General features: G+C 41.6%; 1 protein-coding gene across 1 annotated transcript; it reads right to left on the reverse strand.

Annotated features, from left to right (window-relative positions):
* Positions 1-3,687: 3,687 nt before the first annotated feature.
* Amdhd1 (amidohydrolase domain containing 1) lies at positions 3,688-25,919 on the reverse strand. Its single transcript, XM_027930006.2, has 9 exons — positions 25,747-25,919; positions 21,301-21,407; positions 19,937-20,001; positions 16,928-17,205; positions 15,058-15,283; positions 12,343-12,467; positions 6,083-6,176; positions 5,049-5,209; positions 3,688-4,244 (listed from the first exon to the last, which is right to left on the reverse strand). The coding sequence occupies exons 1-9, from the start codon at positions 25,881-25,883 to the stop codon at positions 4,157-4,159; spliced, it is 1,281 nt and encodes a 426-aa protein (XP_027785807.2). The 5' UTR covers positions 25,884-25,919; the 3' UTR covers positions 3,688-4,156.

Here is a 25,919-nt window from a genome sequence, read left to right on the forward strand (position 1 = left end):
GTCACTACACTGGATTCTGGGGGCATGACAAGGTTGCAGCTTTGTTACTTCACCATCAAATGGGAAAGAGTTAAGCCACAAGGCTATAAAGGCTAGAGAGGTGTGGGAGCATGGGGGAGGGGCAGCCAGCTCCAGCATCCCCCCCTAGAGAAGCAAAGTATAGTCATTTCCCCTTACACGGTTTTGCTTTCTGTGGTATCAGTTACCTGCAGTCCACTGTGGCCTGAAATTATTAAATAGAAAATTCCAGAAATAAATAATTCACAGGTTTTAAGTTGTCCTGCATTCTCAGTAGCATGATGACATTTCAAGCCATCTCACTTTATCCCACCTGGAGCATCCAGGGCATCCCACTGCCCAGCATGTCCATGATGCCTCTTAGCAGGCTTCTCAGCAATCAGTCCAGCTGACCTAGTATTACAACACTTGTGTTCAGTCAAGTGGCCCTTATTTTATTTAATCCTGGCCCCAAAGTGTAAGAGTTGTGTTGCTGGCAGTTCAGATGTGCCAAAGAGAAGCTGTAAAGTGCTTCAAGTGGAAAGGTAAAGAACAACAAAAATTTTTTTTGTAGTGGGGAAGGTACCAAGGATTGAACTCAGGGCCACTTGACCACTGAGCCACATCCCCATCCCTATTTTGTATTTTATTTAGAGACATGGGCTCACTGAGTTGCTTAGTGCCCCACTTTTACTGAGGCTGGCTTTGAACTCGTGATCCTCCTGCCTCAGCCTCTTGAGCTGCTGGGATTACAAGCGTGTGCCACCATGCTCAGCAGAACAATGAGATATTTTAGAGAAAGAGAGACCACACTCATGTAACTTTTATTAGCTTATTGTTAAAATTTTTCTTTTCTTATTGTTTTTCTCTTCACTTGCCTAAATTATAAATTAAACTTTATCACAGTTATGAATGTATGAGGGGAAAAAAACAGTGCCTTATGGATAGGGTTTGGGTACCATCAGTGGTTTCAGGCCTCCACTGGGGGTCTTGGAACATATCTCCTCTGTAGATCCAGGGAGACACTGCATCCCAGGCAGAGGGAACAGCCCTGCAAAACCCAGAACAGCTGACTCAAAAGATGTGTTTGAGGAAGTGCGAAGACCCGTGAGCCCAGTGCATCTGGTACTTTAATGGGCACGTGAATCACCTGGAGGCTTGTGAAGGTGCAGATTCTCATTCAGCAGGTCTGGAGTGAGGTCAAGGTCCTGCACTTCTAGTAAGCTCCCAGCACACAGCCTGGGAGGACCGAGGTGGTTCAGGTGGGCACCCTCTTCTGCTTTCACTTGAAAAAGATACGAATTCTCTTTTTGTTTAGAGTGATCACCTCCTAGCAGGTGTTCTCATTCCTTAGCTGAAAGGGTATAATCCTGTGTGACTTGGGTCCCAGGGCAGATCTAACATTTGGTTTTGGCTTTTGTATCTATCTTCAAGATTCTTTCACCAATCACAAGATGGCCAAAGGCCCCTGAGGCAGGGACAATGACATGCAATGTTACCCTTAACTTTCCCACCAGGGATATTGCTATGGTTTAAATATGGTTTGTCCTAGAAGGGTCTGTGTGCTGGAAGCTTGTGAGAGCAGGAGCCAGAAAGAAGATATGCTGAACAGGGTGGACCAGCATTGCAATAATTCCAGGCTTCTTATCCCATCATGCCCAGCTTCCTGTACAAAGTATCTGATGAACCAGAGAGCGGGTGACCAAGCACATGAACTGCTCCTGACCAACGTCCTGATTGGACAGGGGGCACATGACTACTGAGAGTCTCACTCTAATTGGATGCAGAAACTCCTCTCTCTAAAAGTCATTAGCGAATAGCTTTAAAGGTCCCATCCAGCAATGCCATATAAATCCCTAGACAGCAGCAATTCAGTGGCAACCCACCCGGGACCCCTCCCTTGTGGGAGCTCTGCTCCTTTCTGTTTCAAAAACAAATTGTTACTTTGCTCTCACCCTCCATTGTTCCCGAGACAAAGAACCTACACCTTGCTTGTCTCACCAGGTTCTCACTGTGGCAATGTTGGGATGTGGGACCTCTGGAAGGTGGAGCATAATGGGAGGTCTTTAGGTCATCTAGTGGTGTGTCCTTGAAAGAATTAAGGCCTTTCTACTGGGACTCTGGCAAGTTCTTGCAATGCCATTATTACAAAAGCCTAAGCTTGGCCTTACACAATCCCTCTCTGGCTCCATGTATCCAGATGTGATTGCTTCCTCTCACACAAACTCCCACCACTGCAACCTGCCATGAGTTGACACAGCCAAAGGGGACCCCTGCCAGAACCCATGCCATACTCAGAACTTTTCAGCAATCAAAATTCTGATCTAACTAAGCCTATTTTCTTCATAAGTAGCATACCTCAGGTATTTCATTTTAGTAACAAAAACTAACTAATATGGGCATTTTGATTTGGTTTATACCGAATACGGTAAAGTCTCTCTAATTCAGGCTCTGTTAACCTAAATTTGGTGATAATTTGGTATTTAATGTTTACTTGACAAATTACTTTTTATAAATAGGACAAAATTTGACAATGAAGCTGTGGTTATAAAGCTAATGTAAACATTTTAAAAAGATTTCAGTAAACTCACATGGCTTAAAAATACCCATTTATATAAATAATCATTCACTCTGCAAATGATTTTGCAATTGGTTTGTTCAACTTTGTTAAAACAAAACAAAACTCAGATGGACAATACAGTGATCTACTCCCAGGGCTGTATGGAACAATAGTAATAGCAACAGCAAATATTTATTGAGAGTTGTAAAATCTTTTTAGGGACTAGTGAGAATCAAAGACTTAACAATTTTAAAAAACTACATTATAAGGGTTGATCAAAATGTAAAAGGCTCCTGTATCCCTGTGTAAAGGGAGGAATCCTGAACTCCGCCACGACACTTCATGGCTAGGGTTGAAAACACAGTATTAATGGAAGGACATCTGTCCCCTGGGGACACTAGTTCATCTGAAGAGCATCTAGAAAGACAAACTGTGTAAGGAGAGAAAATACTATTTGCTTGTAGAAAAGGCTATATTTTTAGCTCAATTTGGGGCATATCACTTGGATTTGCTTCCATCCCACAATGTTCACCAAATATAATATGAATGTGGTCATGTCAATGTTTATAGCAGCTCAATTCATGATAGCTAAACTATGGAACCAATCTAGGTGTCCTTCAATAGATAAATGGATAAAGAAAATGTGGCACATATATTCAATGGAATATTACTCAGTTTTAAAGAAGAATGAAATTATGGCATTTGCCAGTAAATGGATGGAGTTGGAGAATATCATGCTAAGTGAAATAAGCCAATCCCAAAAAACCAAAGGCTGAACATTTTCTCTAATATGGGAATGCTAATTCACAATAAGGTTGGGGGCACTAGATAAGAATAGCATTACCTTAGATTAGGTAGAGGGAAGTAAAGGGAGGGGAGGGGAGGGGATGTGGGGATAGGAAAGATAGTAGAATAAAACAGACATTATTAATATATATATATATATATATGTGACTACATGACCAATATGATTCTACAACATGTACACTCAAATGAGAAATTATATCCCATCTATGTATGATATATCAAAGTGCATAAATGCACTCTACTGTCACATATAACTAATTAAAACAAATAAAAATTTAAAAAAAACAAAACTGAAATTTGAGATTCAGAAATAAAATGGACATTTCAAGCCAAGTCTGCTTTTCCCTCAAAGGTATTTTTGTGATTCCCCCACTATATTAATCTTCAGAATATTTTTAAAAATACTTTTTAGTTGTAGATGGACACAATACCTTTTATTTATTTATTTATTTATTTATTTATATGTAGTGCTGAGGATCGAACCCAGTGCCTCACACATGACAGACAAGTGCACTAACACTCAGCCATAACCCCTGCCCCGATCTTCATAATTTTAAAACCAATGTTTGTGAGACCATTTAATGATTTCAGATTATCAGCACCATGGGTTTACCTTTTTACATGTCCCTTGATTCGAATCAATTCCTTGGGCTTTTCAAGTGAATTAATAATACAATGAAGTATATTTAGATTTAAATGACATGATTCTGGTCAACCACTAAGGTACCATCTCTTACAGATGTATTGACTGATTTGACACAGTGGAAGTGTCTTCTCTTTCCTTCCAGATTATCATTTTTTGTAGATGATTTTTCCTTTAGTTATAACATATTCAATTAATTCATGATGGCCTCCAAACTGGTAAATCAAATGCTCCCATCTAGAAAGAAATCAAACATTTTTTTTCCAATGGATACAAGTCAAAATCATCACTGTGCATGATCTGCAAATGCATTTAAAAACTTGATTTATACCAAGTCCATTGGTATTTGAGCTTTTTAAAAAAGTGGTAAATATCTAACTGGTCTATAATAAATAAAGTGTTGTTTAATAATGTTATTTAAGAACTTGAACTTATAATATTTTCTTCCTTACATGATGCACAAATGGTAACATGAATTACCACTCATTATTTTTAATGGAAGGAGTGAATTCCTACCATAAAGGGTAGAACTGTACAGCCATTCTCCTCTGTTGAATACGGGGTCCAAGGGCTGTGATCAGCACATGAAGGTCAAGCACATGTACAATATTGTGGATTTAGAACAATAAGACCCAAATTGTCACAGCGGAGGCCCAAGCAGCAGCAGATGCGTGGGAGATTTGGGAATGAAGTAGATCTCAAAAGTCAGACATGTTGGAGCTGGGAGCAAGCAGAAGGTCAGGAACCAAGCAGAAAAACAAAAACACAGGCCAGAGGACACTCCAGGTCCACAGTCCAAGTAAACAGAGCAAGACCTGGAAATCCATGAAACATAGGAGACAGATGACGAGACCGGAAAACTCGGTCTCCACTGAGGTTTGGCCCAGGGAGGCAGATGTTGGAAACGGGTGAAGAGAGAGAGGAGTGGGTTGTGTCTGAGTCTAGACAAAGCCTGATACTAAGATTACTGCAAACAGAATTAAAACCTCATCTATATCTGCAGTGGGCATAAAATAAAATAGCCATATTGACAACACTCACCTGGACGAATTGATGACAATGAGGTCTCCCTGTTTGCCAACTTCCAAAGATCCATGCGTGTGAGATTTTCCCAGTGCATAAGCCGCGTTGATGGTGGCAGCAGCCAAGGCCTCCGACATGGACATTCTCATGTTCACACAGGCCAGATGCATGACCATTGGCTAAGGCAGGACAAGAAAAGCATTGAAGGAAGGGACAAAATAGCAACTTCTTCTCAGGACACACAGCACAACAAGTAAATGTAGATTACTATCCAGGCTGAGGATGCGGCTCAGTGGCAGGGTCTGTGCTCAGCAAAAAAAGGCCCTGGGCTTGATCCCGCACCCACACCCCAGCACCTTACAAGAAATATATAGGTGGAACTTGCTGGATTACTATGGGAAAATCTAAATACATAAAGGTTGTTATGCTTTGGGAAAATATTCTCTATTATTAAGAATCGTGGTTTTTTAGCTGGGTACAGTGGCACACCCCTGTAATCCCAGCAGCTCTGGAGGCTGAAGCAGGAGGATAGCAGGTTCAAAGTCAGCCTCAGCAAAAGTGAGGTGCTAAGCAACTCAGCGAGACCCTGTCTCTAAATAAAATACAAAATAGGTCTGGGGATATGGCTCAGTGGTCAAGTGCCCCTGAATTCAATCCTCAATACAAAAAAAAAAAAAAGAATTGTGTTTTTAATATTCATTTACAACTCTTCAAGACCCTCTGTAGAAGATGAATTTTCCATTCACACTTAATAATTAAAATCTTTTTTAGTTTCTGCTTTGCTCCAGAGAAGGAAAATTGGTTAATGTAAAACCATAATGCTCAAGGCTGAATCAGAAAATAATGCAAATAGAAGTTTCTCTCTTTTCTTCAAGCCTGGAGGCACTCATGTGGTGCAGGGAAATCCAATTATTCTACTGTCTACACTTTCTTGTTTTACAGGGAAATATTTTCATAACTTTTATACATTTTAACAGATGGTGAAATATTTTTGAATTATTTATATGCTTGGTAGAGACTATGCTCAGAAAAACACATGAAAAAATAATTACCATTGAAAAACAATATGCATTCGGGTTGAAATCACTGCCCAGGGCAACTATCACCCCTTCATCTAACATCTTCCTGGCTCGAGGCTGCTTCAGTCTAAGGGGAACAAGAAAAGGAGGTCAGTCTCCAGAGTTGGAACTTTCACAAAACAGATGTTTAGAATGGAAGAGAACTTGAGACCGTCAACCCCACTGTGGTCTGGAAGAAGAAACAGAAGTTCCAAGTTACATGATCGGTGGTGGAGTGAAGCAGCACTCTACGACTCTTGGTTTTCTCGTTTTGCTTTTGGAATTACTCGGCTATTATTTAATTTGTGGTCATTTATTTTGTCAATCTTTGTATGCATCTTCAGAGATTGTTGCTAAGGGAGAAAAATATCATTTACAAAACAAATGATTTTCAATAAACTAATAAAAATTTTCTAATAAAATCTGATAAACTTTTTGTTACTTTTAAATTAAACAACTAATGAGGTTAGCATAATGCTACTTTTTATTAATTAATTTCCATTTGCCCCTCCTTTCTCTCTCTCTCTCTCTCTCTCTCTCTCTCTCTCTCTCTCCATATATATATATATATATATATATATATATATATATATATATATATATTGGTAAGTCCTATTTAAAAGTTTTTTGGGTAGGATCTATTTAAAGAATTTAATGTGTGAAATGTTTGTGTTTCTTTCTGGATTAGGCATCTCCTAGATCTCCTTGGCAAGAGTCTACCTTCTTCAGGATCTAACTCAAAACTTATGTCAAAAATAAACAGACCAGATACTAGTTAAAGTGATGAGAGAGACTGGATTCAATAATAACTATTGCAATATGGAAGAGTACAATAGTCATGGAACCAACTTCCACTTGTGAAGAGGTAACTGGGTGTTTTACAGAGAGATTGAGGAGCAGAAATGAAAAAGCAGCAGTTACTCTAACAGTCAGGGAAGTGGCAATTTGCAAAACCCTGGGGGCTTGGGGTTGGTCTGTGAGCTCTGGGTTCCTTAATTGGTGCTTATCTGGAGGGGATTCAAACCTGTACCTTTAGGCGGGAGGCAGGGGCCTAGTTAGAGCAAGAGGCCCCAGCCCTGGGAACACAGTGAAAGTTTTCTGCTGGAAGGATTGCCTGTCAAAGAGAGGGCTCTCAGGTCCTTAGAGAAGACAGTTCTGGGTTGCAGAAGATTTACATCTCAAAGAGGCAGAGAAAGAACTTAAAATCACAAGCTTTTAAAAGTAACTGCTATCAGAAGGTCTGGAGGGGGTGGGCTATCTGCCTATCAACAGATTTGGGGCTGGAAAAAAGAGTACTTTCTCCTTGCAGCCTTGAGCTTTCACAGGCAGGCACTGCAAGGAAGGGAGGGACAGGGTCCTCCTAGGGATGCAGCTTTTTAGAAACTCTGCTGGGGTTTGTTGCAGTCTGTTGGAGGGGCATGGGTGGATTAGATCATTTGTGCTGAGTCAGCAGTCTTTGTAGCCTGTGGTGGAGGCCTAGGCTGCCCCCTCTGGGAAGGCTTCCCAACCATCCCTTTTGGCTACCACCTTCTCTGGCCTCCCATGGCACCCCACACTCCTCAGTTAGCCCTTACAGGACTAGACTGCTTGCTGTTGCTTCATGATAATGCCTGGACTGATCCTCAGCCTCGGATGGAACAGTACTGCTTACTGATTGTTACATACAGCTATTTAGACTATTTAGACTATTGCATCTACCCCTACAGCTGGCAAGTCTAGCAGAGGCCAAGAACCATGGGCAGAAAGGACTAGTTTATTTTATTTCTTTTCTTTTAATGATGATTTGTTTGTTGCAGGACCTAGCCTTGTTTTTACTTAATATGTTTGCTTGGATGAAGGAAGCTGTGATGTTCAAGGAGTGTTCTGAATGTGGCAAAGAGTAAGTTTATAGCCATGCCCCCGAATAGTTATAAAGTCCACCTAAGTTTGGCATTTGAGACCTTCCGAAAGCTGAGCCCAACCTTCTCTCAGGGACTCATTTCTCATCACTACCCTACCTGATGCTGCACCCCAACCACCAGAGTTCCCTATTTGGACATTTCTGAGTTTGCCATTCTCCTCGTCTAAAATGCCTAAGATGCAGTCATCTAAACCCAGAACACGTCTCGCCCTTCGCTGCCCATTCTCCCCGACACCCCTTACTCCAGCCAAGAACAATAGCTCTCTTCAGAACTCTCCCAGGTCTGTTTGCATTTACCAGAATTTGTGCATTAGACTCAAGTTCCTAAAGGCCCAGACCATCTATCCGTTCATTCATCAATGCACCCCCAGCACCGGTACCGTGTCTGGCACAAACAGCTGCTCAATAGACTTGCTGGAGGCATTCATTAATTTTTCATTATTGTGTTTTTGTTGCATTAATCTTTTGTTTCCTTCCCCCAAATACAGGCACTTCTTGGTAGTTTCAATGGAAAGAGTACCATCTCATGTACGCTGCCCAGTGAAACATGGTGGGTCATAGATGCAGCCAGCCATTCAGAAAGCATCCAGTTAGCGAGTGCTGGGTGGCACCTTCGTCATCCTTGACTCCTATTTTTAATCTTTTTTCTCACGGGGCAAGTCATCAGAAAAATCTTGCTGGCTCTGCCTTAAAAATATATCCAGATTCCAAATAATATGCAGACCCCCTGCTACCAGCATGGATCCAAGTCACCTTCCCCTCTTGCCAGGATATTTGTAAGACCATCCTAACAGGTTTTCCTGCTTTCAGGAAAACCCTAATATCTAATCTCCTTAGAGCGGAAAGAGGAAGCTTTTGGAAAAATAAGTCAGGTCATGTCACTGAGCTTTTGAAAAATGTTCCAGTGGCCTCCCATGATCTTACAGGCTCTCCAGGACTCAAAGCTGATCAAGTCTGCCCTTCCTTCTGCCCTCAGCTACTGCCTTCTCCTTACTCGGGCCTCTCAGGCCTCACTCTTGCTCCCAGAACACCCAGTGTTCTTCCACCATTTCACTGGCCATCTGTTGGGGTCCAGAACACTCTCCTAACACTCTCCTAAACAATCCCGCCCTTCTAAAAAAAGAGAGAGAGAGAGAGAGGGAGAGGATAGCTCACTCCTTCACTTCTAGATCTGTGCTGGAACATTCCTCATCCAGAAGTCTTTTCCTGCTAGGCACAGTGACGCATGCCTATAATCCCAGCAGCTAGGGAGGCCTCAGCCATGTCGAGGTGCTGAACAATTCAGTGAGACTCTGTCTCTAAATAAAATATAAAAAATAGGGCTGGAGATGTGACTCTGTGGTTGAGTGCCCCTGAGTTCAATCCCTAGTACAAAAAAAAAAAAAAAAAAAAGCCTTTTCCTGACCAACCTAAGAACATCACAGCCCAACCTCACATCAAAGCCCCCTCCCCACCAGCACTCCCTATTCATCTACCTGACTTTGACTTTTTCATAGCACTTTGCATCACCCAAGGTTTATATATTCATTTGTCTCAGTACCTTGTCTGTTGCCTCCCATTAGAAGACAGGCTCCTTCAGGACCAGAACTTTGGCATTTATTGTTGCATCCCCAGCACTTAGAATAGTACCTGGCAGCCAGCAGGCCTCAGCACACAGGTTGGTGTGTAAATTAATAAATTATGAGAAGTGCAGAGACGACTCCTGTCTTTGAAGTATTTCCAGTCTGGGATGATAACTTGTAGGACCACTGAAAATGTTCCCCAACTATGACATGTAAGTGAAGCAGAGGTGGGTACAAGGAAATGTAGTCAGCCTCTCCCTGATCCACAGGTGATACAGTCTGAGAACCCGAGAGGATGCCTAGGATCTCAGATAGTACCAAATCCCAATATATACTGTGCATTTCCTATATATACCTACCTATGACAAAGTTGAATTCATAAATTAGGTGCAGTAAGAGATGAACAACAATAACTAACTAGAACAATCATAACGAAATTCTGTGATAAAAATTATTTAAAACTAAAACTTGTTTCTCTCTGGGATTTTTTTCATTGAATATTTTCGGAACACAGTTGACCAGGAATAAGCAAATCTCAGAAGGCAAAATTGCAGATCAGAGGGATGACTGTAGCTTTGAACTTCCCTGGAGGTCATTCCAGTGGTCTCTTCCCTCCTAGAACTACTAGGGGGAGGGGAGTGAGCCTCTTAAAGTATTAAAGGAGCTCCATTAAAAATGAAGGCAAGTATTTCTTGAATAAATATTATATGCAAATATTCACAAAATACACAGTGAAAGGAAGCTGTTCAGTGGCACTAGGTAATGGTTGTTGTCAAAATGAGAATCAAGGGCTGGGCTGTGGTTCAGTGGTAGAGCATTCACCTGGCATGTGTGGGGCACTGGGTTCGATCTTCAGCACCACATAAAAATAAAATAAAGGTATTGTTCCCTCCTACAACTAAAAATATATACATTAAAAAGAGAGAGAGAGAGAATCAAGAAGGAGCTCAGGCTAGGCGCAGTGGCTCACGCCTGTAATCCCAGCAGCTCGGGAGACTGAGGCAGGGGGATCACAAGGACAAAGCCAACCTCAGCAACTTAGCAAGGCCCTAAGCAACTTAGTGAGACCCTGTCTCAAAGTAAAAAATAAAAAGGTCTTGCGATGTGGCCTGTGTTTAAGTACCCCTGGGTTTAATCCTCAGTACAAAAAAAAAAAAAAAAAAAAAACAACAACAACAAAAACAGGGAGCTCAGGGTACAGCAGGGGTCCCTGATGGTCTCTCCTGATTATATTTCCCAGAAAAAAATACAGGAACAGAGAAGTCAGAGAGGAGTGAGGCCTCTTTAACTGCCCTTGTGGTCCAAACAGGACACAAGCCTATCAGCCTACCAGTGCCAAGGTCTCAGACTTTTGTTCCATGTTAAGAGAGTAAAGATAAAGGAAAGAAAGACTTTCTTTGGTGTGCATAAGAACTTATTCCTTGAATGGTGGAGGATTAGCCAAATTAAATATTGACTGATGACTTCGACTGATGCTATCCAGATCTGTAAGAGAAGCAGTTGGTCAAACCAAGAACTGTTACTGGCATTTTCTGATTGTAGCCTACATCGCATCCACTCTTAAACTAAGTAAATATTAATAATAAAGATGTGTGTATGTAATCCTATACATTGGGGGAAAAAAAAAACACTGAGATATTCCTTTCTTTTCCCTCTTAAGAATACTTTGAAGCCTGGCCTTTCTCAACCTTGGCACAGTTCATGTCTCACTCGTTCTGGATGTTTCTCTGTTGTGGCGGGCTGCTCTGTGTATCGAAGGATGATTAGGAGCATGGGTGGATTAGATCGAACTCTCGATCCTCCTGCCTCAGCCTCCCAAGCCTCTGGGATTACAGGTGTGTGCCACCATATCCAGCTAATAAACTGATTCTTGAATGCTGGCTTCCCAAACCACTGACTTGGCAGCTGTCACGGAAGTGGTACCACGGAAAGGGTCAAAGGACCTCAGATCTCATGTTCAGCAGAACTAGAGCAGTGGGCAAGGAGTATTCAGTTCATAGAGGGCCCACAGCAAAATCTCTGGGAAGTTTTTACAAAGTTTAATTCACATGTGTCCTCATCCTCCCACTCCCAGGGGTCTTGAGGATTCTGGTACTCAATCATGGGACTATCAGCACCCATTTAGAAAACATCTCATTCAGATTCTGGGTCTTGTTGAATGAATATCCCTAAGATCTTATGCCTGTTCTTAAAATTATAGAACCTGTTCCATTATTTTCTTTTTTGGTACCAGGGATTGAACCCAGGGGGTGCTTAAACACTAAGCCGCATCCCCAAAACTTTTTTTTTTTTAAATTTTGAGGCAGGGTCTTGCTAAATTGCTTAGGGCCTCTAAGTTGCTGAGGCTGGCTTTTGTGGTTCTCCTGCATCTGCCTCCTAAGCTGCTGGAATTACAGGCGTGTGTTTACCACTCCTGGCAACCCAGGGCCTTACACATGCTAGGCAAGTGCTCTACCATTGAGCTCCAGCCCTGCTGTTTCATTATTTTCTGATGATAAAAGTAATGCATACTGATTTTTTACATTGGAAATTTCTGAAATCCAGGGGGAAGAAAGGAAAAAGAAGGCATCACCTTCCTCAATAATCTCACCACCCAAAGGCAATTGGGCTAAGCTCCTTCCCGAGGGTAATTAATTTAAGAACATTTATCCAGAATTGGCATCTTCCTAAGCTAGTTTCCATCATTTGCATTTCTCAGGACTTGTAGGGGCCGTGCCATAAAATTTAGGCTCCTTAGAAGTCTATGTCCCCACAGCTGACCTGCGTGTCGGGGTGAGCACCGGTCTTCTCACCTCAGCATGTACGCCGTGGTGGGCAGAAGGACCGCGGCACACCTGGCCGTTGCCATGGCAGTGATGCCTGCATCACTCACTTCTTCCAGGTGGCTGATTGCCTGGGCTCCCAGTTCAGCTCCAAGCTAAGCAGGATGGGCAGAGAGGAAAAGGTTTAACAAACAGCACAACGACAAAGCATATAGCACCCTGAAACCGATTTTCCTACAAAAAGAAAACAACACTCTATTAGTAAGATTTCTTGTCAACTCCTTCTTATAATAAGCACAAACCCCACAATGGACACATGGTTTATAATTGACATATATTTGAAAATTAGCTGGGTGCTACTTTTTTTTTTTTTCTTCTTGGTACCAGGGATTGAACCCAAGGGCACTTCATCACTGAATCACACCCCAACCCTTTCTATTTTTTGCTTTTGAGACAGGGTGTCACTAAGTTGCTGAGGCCGGTCCAAATTTTTAATCCTCCTGCCTCAGCCTCCCCAGTTGCTGAAATCACAGGTGTGTGCCACCATGCCCTGTTGCTAGGTGCTACTTTTAAAACTAGTTTTAAACAAAAATGCTTTCAGACAGTTCTGAAACAGAAATTTTTACGAAGCTTACAGATCAGAGGGAAATAAATTATAATTATCATAGCATCATAAAAAGACAACAGAGATGTGTGTTTTGGGAATGTCATTGCACTCTGCGAAACATACCAGTTGGGAGAATACACTTCAAATATGTGGAATTATATCGATAATTTGAGATTATCAACTTGAACTTGATTTCCCTCCAGGTGAGAAGCTGGAGCTAGATTATTAGAAGCACACAAAGAAAAAGGGAGGCTCTGATGACGGTGGAAGCATTGCTTTAAAGGTCCCCTCAGCTGAATATCTTCATGTCCTATATTCCCAACCAGTGAGTTTGCACACACAAGAGCCCCCGCTAACAGGTGACATGGACAGGAGAGTAGGCTGACATTGATGTGGCCTAGGGAGGCTGTATTGCCACATCCAGGACAGGGAAGAGCTGACCCCTTCTTCAGCAGCTTGCTCTGGCCTAAGAAGTTTTGAATTGGGGCTCTGGGGAGTGTGGTGGTCCACAGGACTGATTATGTTTCCCAGGAGAAGTTTCTTCTACACCTTGGACTCACCCTCACTCTTCTAAACTTGATTTGCTGGTTATGGGTATTGACTTCTATTGATTTAATCTAGCAGTATCTTGGTGACCATCCAGTTTGCGTTCATTCAACAAAATTTCAACAAGTATTGATTTATGAAAGGCCATCTGTACTCTGGGCGCTGTGCTGACCTCCAGGATTGGGCGAGGATTGGGTGCAACGCTCAGGGTGCTATAGTCCAGAGGCGATTTTAACCCAGTGGGATAAGGACTGGGAGAGGCCATAACCTAGTCTTAGAGAGGGCTAGGAAGAAGTCCCAGAAAAGTAGCTAAGATAAAACACGGGAGTTAGGACTAGTCAGAGAAACGGGACTTCAGATGAAAGGAACAGTATGTACAAAGGCATGGGGTATTGAGAGTAGATTTTTGTGGCTGGTTCATGACAGAGAGGCTGGATGGAGTGAAAGGAGGAAGGAGGTGGAGAGGTAAGGAAGGGTCAGATCCTGGTAAGTCACACACTGTGTTTGGAATTTGTTCTAATTCGAACTATGTTCATCCTTTATGTGGTCTAAGCAATGGAGGGGAAGGATGGAGGGGAAGGTTAAACTGCATTGAGGGAATGGGTTAAGGGAAGGGATTAAGGTGGATGCTAGATTGGAGGCCAAGAGGACAGTTATTGAGGAATCCAGGTGGGAGCTGAAGGTGGTTTGAACCAGGCAGTAAGGAGAGAGAAATGGACATAGGAGAAGAATTGGGAGGCTTTGGTGATTCGTTGGTAGATGGAGGAGTCAAAATGATGCTTAGGCAGCAGATGGATGATGGCGTTGTCCACTAGGGCAGAAAGCACGAGACAAGGATGGAAGTGATATTAAGACATCTGGTTGGCCATGCTGTGCTTGAGATGCAGGTGGAATGTCTGCAGCTGTATTTATGTACCCAGGGCAATTGTTTTTAAGCTCTAGGGTTCAGAAGAGAGATGTCTAGATTCACAGTTGTAGGGACTGTCCTAATCACTACTGAATTCGTCACACCTTGAACAGTGCCCAGCACACAGGTTGAAAGAATGAATAACTCAACCTGGGCAAGACAGGTAGATTTGAAACCATCTTGTGACTGTTCATGGTGTGCTCCACCAGCATTGATCCAGATGCTGCCCACAAGAAGATTCTAGAAGCTACATGTGAAATTACTGTACTGTGCCAGTGTGGCTTTGTGTGCCAACCAAAATATGTTGTGAGTTTAAGAACTGAGATCACAGAGATACTTCTTTCTCTACGAGTACCACCAGCCAATAATAATAAAAGTAAATGATCAGGCTGGGGATGTAGCTCAGTGGTAAGGCATGTGCTTAGCATGAGTGTGGTCCTGGGTTCAACCCCCAGCATCCAAAAGAAAAGAAGTAAATGATCTGCAGAAGAAAAAAAAAAAAGTAAGTTTTTCAGTAGAGGTCAGGGTTTTCCAGGCCCAACCAGACCAATCTGCACATTGTTCAAACAAGTTTCCCCACTCTCTATCTTTTCAGAAGGCGACTTTGAACAGATGGATTAGGTTTCCCATGGCAGGAATGTGCAAGAACGCACATTGACAAGGATGTGCCAAAGTTCAGCCATACCTCAGCAGCCTTCACTGGGTGCAGCTCATCCCCATGGAAGTTAATCTGTAACCCCATCTCTTTTCCACTTTGAAGAATCCTTCTGGTAGAATCCAGATCAAAGACGCCCTTCTCACAGAACACGTCTATATTGTCAACACGTATTTCCCCATCTCTGCCAAGTGCCTTCAGCTTTGGGAGATGGTTCTTGATGATGTCATCAGCAGCTTCCTTGGCAGTTTTTCCTCTGATGGAAGAAAATGAAATTATCATGGGCAAATATATGTACATGTGTGTATATATTTGTATACAAAATACATATATATGTATACATGTATACATGTGTGTGTATATATATATATATATATATATATATATATATATATATATATATATATATACAGTTATCTGGCATTTGAAGTATAGGTAAATAACCTCTAACCTCAAAAAAACTAAAACTCAGGACTCTTTATAGCTGAGCCATGCCAACACAGCAGAGGTATTGAGGTTTCTGTATGTACCAACCTCATAGACAGAGATGCAAATTACTCAGCCATGCTAAAACACCCATGCTGCCTTTGGGGATGCCAGTAAGGCCACCTGACTGCAAAGGTGAATTTCCATCAAGGACCCTTTTAAGACATCCTGGACAATTCCCTGAAAACCCAACTGTGGTTCCATGACCTAGGCCCTAGTTATCACCCTGCCTTTTTCTTCCGCTTTCTCCACGATGTTTCCTGAAGCACCTGCTAAGGCTTCCTGTCTCACTCTCAGCAGACATGGCCAAAGAGGACAATAAGAGACCTTGAAATGCTTCCTATCTTGGAAAGGACTGGGCTCTTACAGTCAGACACAGAGCTCTACCTCTTGCTGATGATATAACTTTGGACATACTATTTAGCTGTGATTTGCACCTTAGGGAATCAAGAACACAGAACTTGGAGGGTCATTGGCAGATGGAGAGAATTTCTGCAACACCTCAGCCCTGTATTGGGTACACAGAAAGCTCTCACTCAGTGACACCATTTGGAGGGTGGATAGAGGTCAATGATGAGGAGATGGGCACTTACATAAATTATTTCTACTTCTCAAGACAATCCTAAGGAATAGGGTGTATGTAGCTCTGTGTACAGATGTGTAATTCATGTTCCAAAAAGCTGTCACATCTTCAAAGTCACTCAGCTAGAGGGAACTAAGCTGGATTCAAACTCAAGTTTTATCACTCCAAAGTCTGAGACTTTGCCATACCACATTGCTTATTCTGTGTTTGTGCAGGGAGGACAGACTCTCATACACTTTCTATTTCATTTGGGGGAAAAAATCTACTGTTTTCCATAGACAGGCTGTGTAAAAATATCTCAGTGAAGTTTTAAGTTTTAATAATTTCAGAAATATAAATGCTAAAACTTACAGCAAAGATCCCTGGAATATTTATAATTTAATGTTAAATTTTTTTTTTTTAGTTCTTCTAACAGTGGGGGGGCAGTTCTCTGAATCATCTAGACTACAAGGTTTGATCTCTATAAGATCTTACTATTAACCTTTACTTTTATGCTACTTTACTGCTTTATGTGAATTCGTTTATCAGATAAAATTATTCACATTAGCATCTATAGTCTCAAAGGACTACAAAGGGTCATTTCTTTTTGCAAACCAAAAGAGCTTGAAACGACTCGTGTTATTCCAACACTGATGAAACTGATAGAACTGAATGTAGCTCCATCCTCAAACCACCTGTCCTAAATGTCTGGTCATAGAAGCAGAACATCTTTCCAAAGCCTTATCTCCTTGCAAGAGCTAAAGTACTGATGCATCTCCATCCTCAGGGAACGCAGTCTCCGCTTCATTCCCACTATCTGAGTTACACCCTGATCCCACCCGCTGAGATTACTTGGGCACTGAGTGAGCCCCGCAGTAAGTGGCCGAGATGCCGATGCGCCCCTCTCGCCGGGCACGCTCGATCACGCGCAGCATCTTGAGCTCGGTCTCCAGGTTGAGGCCGTATCCGCTCTTGCACTCCACCAGCGTGGTGCCAGCCCTCATCATGCACTGAAGCCGCTGCCGGAAAGAGCCGAACAGCTCCTCCTCGGAGGCTTCGCGAGTGCGCTCCACCGTGAAGTTGATCCCGCCTCCAGCCTGGTGAATATCCATGTATGTGGCTCCTGCCAACTGAACACACCGCTCGGTCAGGGGAGGTTGCAGACAAGGCATAGAACCTACCTCCATGGGGGATATTATAACCCAATCAATAACTGGGCTAAGGAACCCAACAGTCACTTTCTCAGAAGAAGATATACCATTGAAGAACAAATATATGAAAAATGTTCAACTTCTCTAGTAATTAGAGAAATGCAAATCAAAACTAATCCTAAGATTTCATCTCACTCCAGACAGAATGGCAATTATCAAGAATACAAGCAATGATAAGTGTTGATGAGGATGTGGGGGGAAAGGTGCACTCATACGTTGCTGGTGGCACTGCAAATTGGTGCAAACACTCTGGAATGCAGTATGGAGATTCCTTAGAAAACTTGGAATGGAACCACCATTTGACCCAACTATCCCACTCCTCCAGTCTTTACACAAAGGACCTAAAATCAGCATGTTATTAGTGATGCAGCCACATCAATGTTTGTAGCAGCTCAATTCACAATAGCTAAACTGTGGAACCAACCTAGATGCCCTTCAATAGGTGAATAGATAAAGAAACTGTGGTATATATACACAATGGAATATTAATCAGCATTAAAAGAGAGTAAAATTATGGCATTTGCAGGTAAATGGATGGGGTTGGAGAATATCATGCTAAGAGAAGTAAGCCGATCAATCCCCAAAAAACAAAATCTCCAAATGTTCTCTCTGACAAGTGGATGCTGATCCAAAACAGGGAGTGGGGAGTCATGGGAAAATGGAGGAACTTTGACTGGGCAAAGGGAAGGGAGGGTGGGGAGGATGCAGGGGGGGTGGTAAAAAAGATGGTGGAATGAGATGGTCATCATTACCCTAGGTACATGTATGACTACACATATGTTGGGATGCTACACTGTGTACAACCAGAGAAACCAAAAGTTGTGCTCCATTTGTGTACAATGAATTGAAATGCATTCTGCTGTCATGCATGCCTAATTAGAACAAATAAATAAATTTTTTAAAAAATATTTACTTTTTAGTTTTAGGTGGACACAATATCTTTATTTTATTTTTATGTGGTGCTGAGAATCAAACCCAGTGCCTCACACATGCTAGGAGAGCACGCTACCACTTGAGCCACATCCCCAGCCCACAAATAAATTTTAAAAAGAAAAAAACCACCCTATGGATGTTGCTAGTCTTTTTACCATAATTCTTCATCTTACAAAATTTTATAACTTGAAAATTTCAATAGAAAAGCCAATTTATGTTGTCTATATGTTTGTGTGTGCATAAATACAATTTTAAAAATATTTATTGTTAGTCACACTTTTGCAAATAAAAGTTAAGAAGAAGAAGAAACAACAGCAGTAATAAGGCACAAGCACTAACTGACCAGATCAGAAAGGACACATATTGGGGTGGGAATATAGCTCAGTTGGTATCGTGCTTGCCTTGCATGCACAAGGTCCTGGGTACGATCCCCAGCACCAAAATTTAAATAAATAAATAAATAATTAAAAAAGGACACACATTGTCCTAAAGCCCAGTCGTCTGCCAGTAGCCAGATTGAAAGGAGCTGGGGAGAGGTTCCCAAGAAGGTGCTGGAGAGGCAGAGATGGCAGACGTAGTGTGTAGGCAGTTGGGATCTCAGGGAAGCAGCAATTAATTAATGCTTTGCAGGACTATTTCAATATTTTATCAATCCAGTCAGCCCCCACTGTGTACCAGCTAAGTCTCAATCCTCCCTACATCCCTGAGCATGTTTGAGACAACAAAGCACAGGGAGCCCCACTATAATTTTTCAAATCTCCACTAAAGAGACCCAGGGCCATTTTCGTGTCTCAATATTTGGGCACCAGATTTGGAAGCCTGACCTTTGTCACTCAAGCAAATAAAGAGGCTCTTCCTGGGGTCCCATGGGCTCCAGTTACTCTGTACTACAGAGTGTGAGACACAGACTATGTGGGCCCAGATCTCCTGGCCAGAGTTTTCATCTGGCTGGGCCATCCTCAGTAAATACCTTCTCTACTCTGGACCCAGCTTTCTCCATGTATATAATGATAGCCCTGGACTGTGCATCTCCAAGGCTGCTTTGGCTCTGAAATTCTTGATTTAATAAAATGGTCTTAAAAACAGCTTTAGTTTGTTGAAGAAGGAATATACCTGAAGAAGTTTTTCCTTTTTTTCTGAAATAATTCCATTTAGCTGCACCCGGCCCACCCCTGCCAAACAATGTGAAAATGGCTCCAACCAAGGATTTTAGAATTGACTAAGGATAATATTCAACTAACAGAGACTTTTATAATTCTTAATAAGTCTCCTTTTTATTAAAAAAGAGAATAACTTAGCACATTTTATTTTTGTGATTATTTTGTCAAGCACTTTTCCACATTTGACTCCAATGAATGGTAATTTTCAAACCGTTTCTTGGAGCTCTTTCAAATGCTCCTGTAGGTAGTGACTTGGAATGGGGGATGGGAAGGGAAAGAAAGGAAAAATCAGTGGGCGAGTTGCTCACCTTTGTTCTAAAAGGATGGCAGGGCTAAAAATTTTCAAATGCTATTCTACTTCAAGTGTTTGCCAGTTCGACACATGATAGAAAAACTTGGGGCAGCTGTAAATACATTGTGTTGTCTTTTGTTTCCCATTTTCCAAGCAAAAATATCTATTAAAAAGACATAACATGTAGCAAAGGTGGACAGCCTATGAACTTTTTAGAAAAAAAGACTTTGTGCTTTATTTGGATTTGCCGTTATTCATTGCATACCTTCATTGCGAACTCATGGACTCTTTCACCAGCCCATACGGGATGTGTGTGGGCATCCACCAAACCTGCAATCAATAAATCAGGTCACCTTAGAGTTAAAAGCAGAGGGCATTTCGACAGCAGGCAGTGTGCACCATGCTGCTCTTAGGGAAGCATGGTAGTGGCCATCCAGCTTGGGGTAAGGGAGGTTTCCTCTGTATGGCTCATCTAGAATATTCTAATGGAAGAAAGTAACTCTACCATCTAGAGGTACAGCTTCTTTACTCAGTAAGTCCATGCTCAGCAAACAAGATTTTAAACCAGGTTGTCCAAACCATTAGTTGAGCAAAACCAAGGACTGTATCACCAAGGAACAATAATACAACCCTCAACTCCCACTGCAACTTTGAGAAAGAAAAATATGAAAGATGAATCTATCTTTAAGAAAAAACATTTAGCAGTCACTTGGAACTTTTCTTTATCCTGTACATTTTAGTAAAGTGTGTTGTTATCAAATATTTAAAGCAGCTCATAAATGGTTCTGATTGGACTAAATCCAAAGTCCCTATCCAGATTGTTTCTTATCATGGTCTTCTTTTTCTTATGACATTTCACCCTGACTTTGTATCCTGGCCCCCAAAAATCAGAACATAAAGATTCTGTCAGATGTGACAATACACATTTTTAAACTATAAAACTTTTATATAAATTAATTTTATTAAAATGTATATATAGTTTTATATAAATAAAATTAAAATAAAGCCCCTATGTTTGCATCAAACTCAAAGTTTTTGAGATTTCTCTCAGGTGAAATCATACTAGAGAGATAACATAGATGGTAGTTAATAAACTGATTTTTTGTGTTAAAAGTGAACTGGGGTGAAATATCTACAGTGTCTCTAGGTCTTCATACAAATTTAGAGTATTTATAACATTAGAGACAGCCTTGCTTGCCTCCCCTATGCAATGGATTAAAAAGTTATTCCAACTATTCTGGAACTTGAACACAACACGGCTGATTTCTCTTTAGCATGTGAGTGGGAAGAAGTGGAATAAACGAGTGGATTTGATACCCAGCTCTTCCTTTACCTGTTCTGCAATCTTGGGTAAGATATTTCACCCCTAACCTCCAGTTTTCTAATCTGTAACACATAGATAATAACATCTACCTCACACGGTAGTTACAAGGATTCAACATGAACTCATGAACTCATGTTTATAAAGCAGCTAGGCATTCAATAAGAAAAATTCAATCCATGGACTCATTATTATTTTTTCATACTATTGTAAGACCCTGTTTAAAACAATCTGCTATTCTTCCTCTTTATGTTCTTAGACTAACTGATAAAAATGCTTTCAGAGCTTTGTGAAAAACAGGCAAGTACCTGGTAGGATACATTTCCCAGAGCAGTCAATTCTTTCTTCAAAAGTGTCTTCGGAAAACTGTCTTTGGATAGCATCAGCAGGACCAATAGCTTTTATAAACCCATCACTGAAGAAAAATCAAGAAATATTACTAAATTTAGGGGAAATCTTGTGATAAATTTGACTAGTTATTTAAACTATGTTTTGGGATGCCTTGATGTCAGTTAACATTTATTTTGCTTCCCTCTTGAGCCTGAGTCTTTGGGAAAGTGATTCAAGCTATACTGAAGACAGAAAGTCAAACCATGTGTAGCAGAGATTGCTGCTTGTTCCCAAACCAATGTCCCCTTTCCTCACAGTACTAGAACCTTAAGCCAGGACCATGCAGAATAAAAACTACATTTCCCAGGCTCCCTTTAGCCATGTGTGGCCATGTGACCATATTCTAGCCAGTAGGATTGTTTTCACCCCCTGTTCTCACTGGCTGGAATTAAATCCATAACTAGAGATGGATCAGCCATTTTGGATCGTGTAGTCTCTGTAAAAAGCTGGCTATGATCCTGACAACTCCACAGTGTTGCCATCAACTAGCCCTGAGTCTTACTTCTGGAGTAGCAGAGAATAGACCTCTACTTTGTTTCAGTCATTGTTAATTTGGGTTTTTGTTACTCACTACAAATTAGTGTTTCCAAAATAGACGTTCAGGGCTCTCATCCTGAGAAGTGGAAAGTGCCGAGAAAAGCAGGTGAAGATAAGAGATTCAGAAATGGGACTGAAAAGGTTTGGGTAACCTAACAATATAAGAGAGGAGAGCAGAAACTGGATAAAAAGATAGCTATTATGAAACAGGCAGGGGAGAGGGGAGATGGTGGGTGTTATGAGGAGGACAAATTTAAGGATAGAATAAGAAATTAAAATTTGAAATTTGGTTTTATATCCTGAGTTATACAACTCTTTGTCACTAACAGCTTTCATCTAGCCCAATTCAATAGTTGTCCTAGTGTGCGGTGAACCTGGTGGTGGAAAAGACCAGCAGGGTTAGAATTTGACCCTTGAATGGGAAAGGTCAAAGAAAATGCTCTCAGGACTATTTTTCTCCTTCTCTATCAAGAACCATGTCCCATTTGGCAGGAAATTGTACTAACCAGGAGCCATGGGACAAAAGACCTGATAAACTACCGGCAGAAAAGAGTTAATGACTGACACTGCTTTAGGAGGGATTGTGTTTCAACAGGGCCAAACCTAAGAAGTAAATCTCTAACAGCTCAGTTTGTGTGGGAGGAGACTTTTGAGGTCACTGGGTCCTCTTCCTGACCACACTAATCACATGATTATCTACCATCTATGGCTACTCATTCATCAGTAGATTCCAAAATATATGTTTGAACAAAGGCTGTGTCCAAGGACAGTTATCAAAGAAAACAAAAAAAAGTATTCTCCTAAAAATGTTTTAAGTAGACATTAACTATGACAAAGGTATCTATTAGTGTTAACTATTGGTGAGATTTTCACTGTTTATTTATTCACTAAGTGACATACAAAAAAAATCCAGGGTATAAAAACAGTATACGTACATTTCTTTTCATTATAAAATGTATGTTTATGCAATTCTATCTAAATGGAAAAACATCTGAAAGGAGAAGCACCTAAATGTCAACATTGGTTCACTAAATGTTGAATTTGAGTGATTCATTTTTTTTTCTTCTCATGCATCTGTATTTTTTTCACTTTTTCTTTTTTTTTTTTTTTCCATATTTTTCATTGGTGCATTATAATGTACATAGTGCTGGGATTCTTTGTTACTTCTCACTTTTCCACAATAAATATACCTACAGATCATTTTTTAAGGGAAAAAGAGAATAGGTATGTTGCTATTGTTTTATTTACTTCTTATTTTGCAAAGTTTAGAAAGGAAAATTCTACAGAATCTTCTGAAAGCAGCAAAGCAAACCAGTAAGCCTACTGCTACGTGCAGTACCGTCCTCACATGAAAATAATAATGAGGATGACAAGGGCAGCTCAGTGCTTCAAGTGGCTCTCCAAGAGTTTTGTGAAACTTTAGAATTGACATATAGGCTGTCTCAAAACCTAAAAACTGTTCTTAATTTACAGATAAATATGATAAATATGACACCCTTCCCATCAGTTAGGTGGCTCTCTGCACAGTTCTTAAAAGCCCTACCCTGCACATACCTCTCTACCTTTGCGCTTACCATTCAGTATCACAATGATCTTTTCGTGCACCTTGTCCCTCAATAGAAGTGGCTCTTTGAGGGCAGGACCAGTCTCAGCCATTTTGCACCCCTAAGGCTCAGCACTATCTGACAGCTCAGTACATGTTTGATGAATGAATGAAAAGGTCCTGTTTTTTTTTAGATTCATCATCTACCTGACTCTTACTGGCTTCCAAGAGGGAAGACAAAGCACTCATCGGTTTTTGCTTCAACATTTCCATTTTTTTAAAATTTATTTTGCCTCTCTGAAGAACTATAACAAATGGCCCTTGTGGATGAATCTATATTCTCATTCCTACTTCTTTTGTTCATTATGACATTTCCATCTTGGTTTTAGCCTTTGGAGGAGACACTTGTAAAGGAAGTGACAGTTGGTGCTTCTCTTCTGACATCTTCTGGTACTTCTTCAAGATTAGCCACAAAACACACACACACACACACACACAGTCCACCGGTGGAATTTAGGCTGCATGGCAGATAATCACTGAGATAATTTTAGGAAGGGGGAGTTTCTGGAATTCCTCCAACTGTTTTCTTTTTTTCAGGACTTGTTTTCTCTGTCTAGAGCCTAGAAGGAATTGACTGCTGGTGATCTCACTGGGTGGGATTCATTCTAATCAGAACACACCATCAAAACCCATTCATTTCCAGAGTTTGAAATGGAACTTCTTCCAGTCCTCTCTGTACCCCTCTTCCCCTCACTCTCACTCCCAGCTTTCTTGTCTACCAAAAAAGAAGCAGGATCAGGTTGTCTTTGAACACTCAGGTTCTGCATAAGGAAATGATGTAAAAATTTGAGACAATTACCTAAATGATTCACTCAATCCAGTTCCAGCCATATTTGAGCAGTAAAGTTCTGAATATTCCTGTAACTGCATTTTAATATAATAAATCCAACAAATTCTAACCATAGAGCAGATTCAAGGCAAGAAAACCACTTCCCAAACCAAAGCCAACTGCCTCCTGTTTCATTTTTGTTTTATATGGTTTTGATGTGAACATGATATAGAATGTCTTGGAATCCAAGATATCATATTGGATCCTCTTTTTCTCTACCTGGGGTAGATATTTTCTTAACTTTGCAAGCAAGGGTGCAATTCTGATTTTAACAAATTTTCGAGAGTGACACTGTTTTTATTCCCATATTAATTGAAAACAAAACCAAAGTTCCTATAATCAGGGCTCTTATGCAATAGTGAGCAGCCTCAGATAAGCAGAGGTCTGTTTGCCACATCTGGTTGGATCTTAGGCGGCATCTTGGGGATAGGTTGCAAAACCCATTCCAATCCTACTCCAGGTCACCCTCCCAAACTTTTTTCTTTTATTCACATTTGACCCAGAATTCAGAAGGTTAAGAGAGAATAACCGAAAATACCTTAATCAGACCAAATCCTGATCCCTGTCACCCAGAGTCACTGTCATTTTTCTTCCTGTTATTGGACTTCAGCGTGCTCACCGGCATCGGAGAGGTGCTTTTTTAAATGTTCAGATCTCAGAACTCCATCCCCAGAGGTGTTGATTTAAAGGTCTGGGAATATGCTGAGTGCGGTGGCATACCCCTGTAACCCCAGAGACTTGGGAGGCAGAGACAGAAAGATTGTGAATTCAAAGCCAGCCTCAGCAAGTTAGCGGGTCCTAAGCAACTCAGCGAGATCCTGTCTCAAAATATAAAAAAAGAGCTGGGGATATGGCCCCGGATTCAATCCCCGGTACAAGGGGGAAAAAAAGTCGGGAAATAGAGGGTGGAGTCAAAAACCTATTTAAGAAAAAAAGAAAAGAAAAGAAAGGAGGGAGGGAGGGAGGGAGGAAGGAAGGAAGGAAGGAAGGAAGGAAGGAAGGAAGGAAGGAAGGAAGGAAGGAAGGAAGGAAGGAAGGAAGGAAAGGAAGGACCCCAGTCCATCTGACAAAGGTGGTCCCTGGCTGCACCTCCAAGAAGAGGCCAGGAAACCCCTCTGATTGTTGGGACAGTGGTATTTTAGAACACAGGCGGGGACCTGATGTATTCTAATGGAGCCCTCAGTTTGAGCACATTTTTTCACGGAAGACAACCCAAAGCAGTCCAACATGTTCACACCAGGTGCCTAAAGGACAGGGTTGCCACTGTCTCTTTAGGTTGCAGGAAAGCTTTTAACCGGTTCCCCTGAAAGTACACAGCAAGCTGCGGGAGCCCATGCTGATCCGCGCCCGGGCGCTGGGCGCTAGCAGCCTTCCCGCTGGGCGCCGGCCACTTACGTGCCCACCACCAGGCTGGCGCCCTCCAGCACCGCTAGGCTGCGCAGAGCATCGCCCACCAGGAAGCGCTCGCCGCGGGTGCACACCAGCACCACTTGCCGCGCGTTCTCCAGCAGGAGGCGGTGGCCGCCTTCCATGTCGCCGGGCGTCTCAAGTCTCCCTCGAGAAGGCCA

Source organism: Marmota flaviventris, chromosome 3, assembly GCF_047511675.1.
Source record: "Marmota flaviventris isolate mMarFla1 chromosome 3, mMarFla1.hap1, whole genome shotgun sequence".
NCBI lineage: Eukaryota > Metazoa > Chordata > Mammalia > Rodentia > Sciuridae > Marmota > Marmota flaviventris.

Excerpts from the sequence above, each read along its gene's own strand:
- Amdhd1 (XM_027930006.2), bottom strand. The coding sequence starts at position 25,883 with ATGGAAGGCGGCCACCGCCTCCTGCTGGAGAACGCGCGGCAAGTGGTG. Across the intron at positions 21,408-25,746 it reads GCCAGCCTGGTGGTGGGCAC|TGATGGGTTTATAAAAGCTA; the intron begins GTAAGTGGCCGG and ends ATTTTTCTTCAG. Across the intron at positions 5,210-6,082 it reads ATGCATATTGTTTTTCAATG|CCAATGGTCATGCATCTGGC; the intron begins GTAATTATTTTT and ends GTCCTGCCTTAG.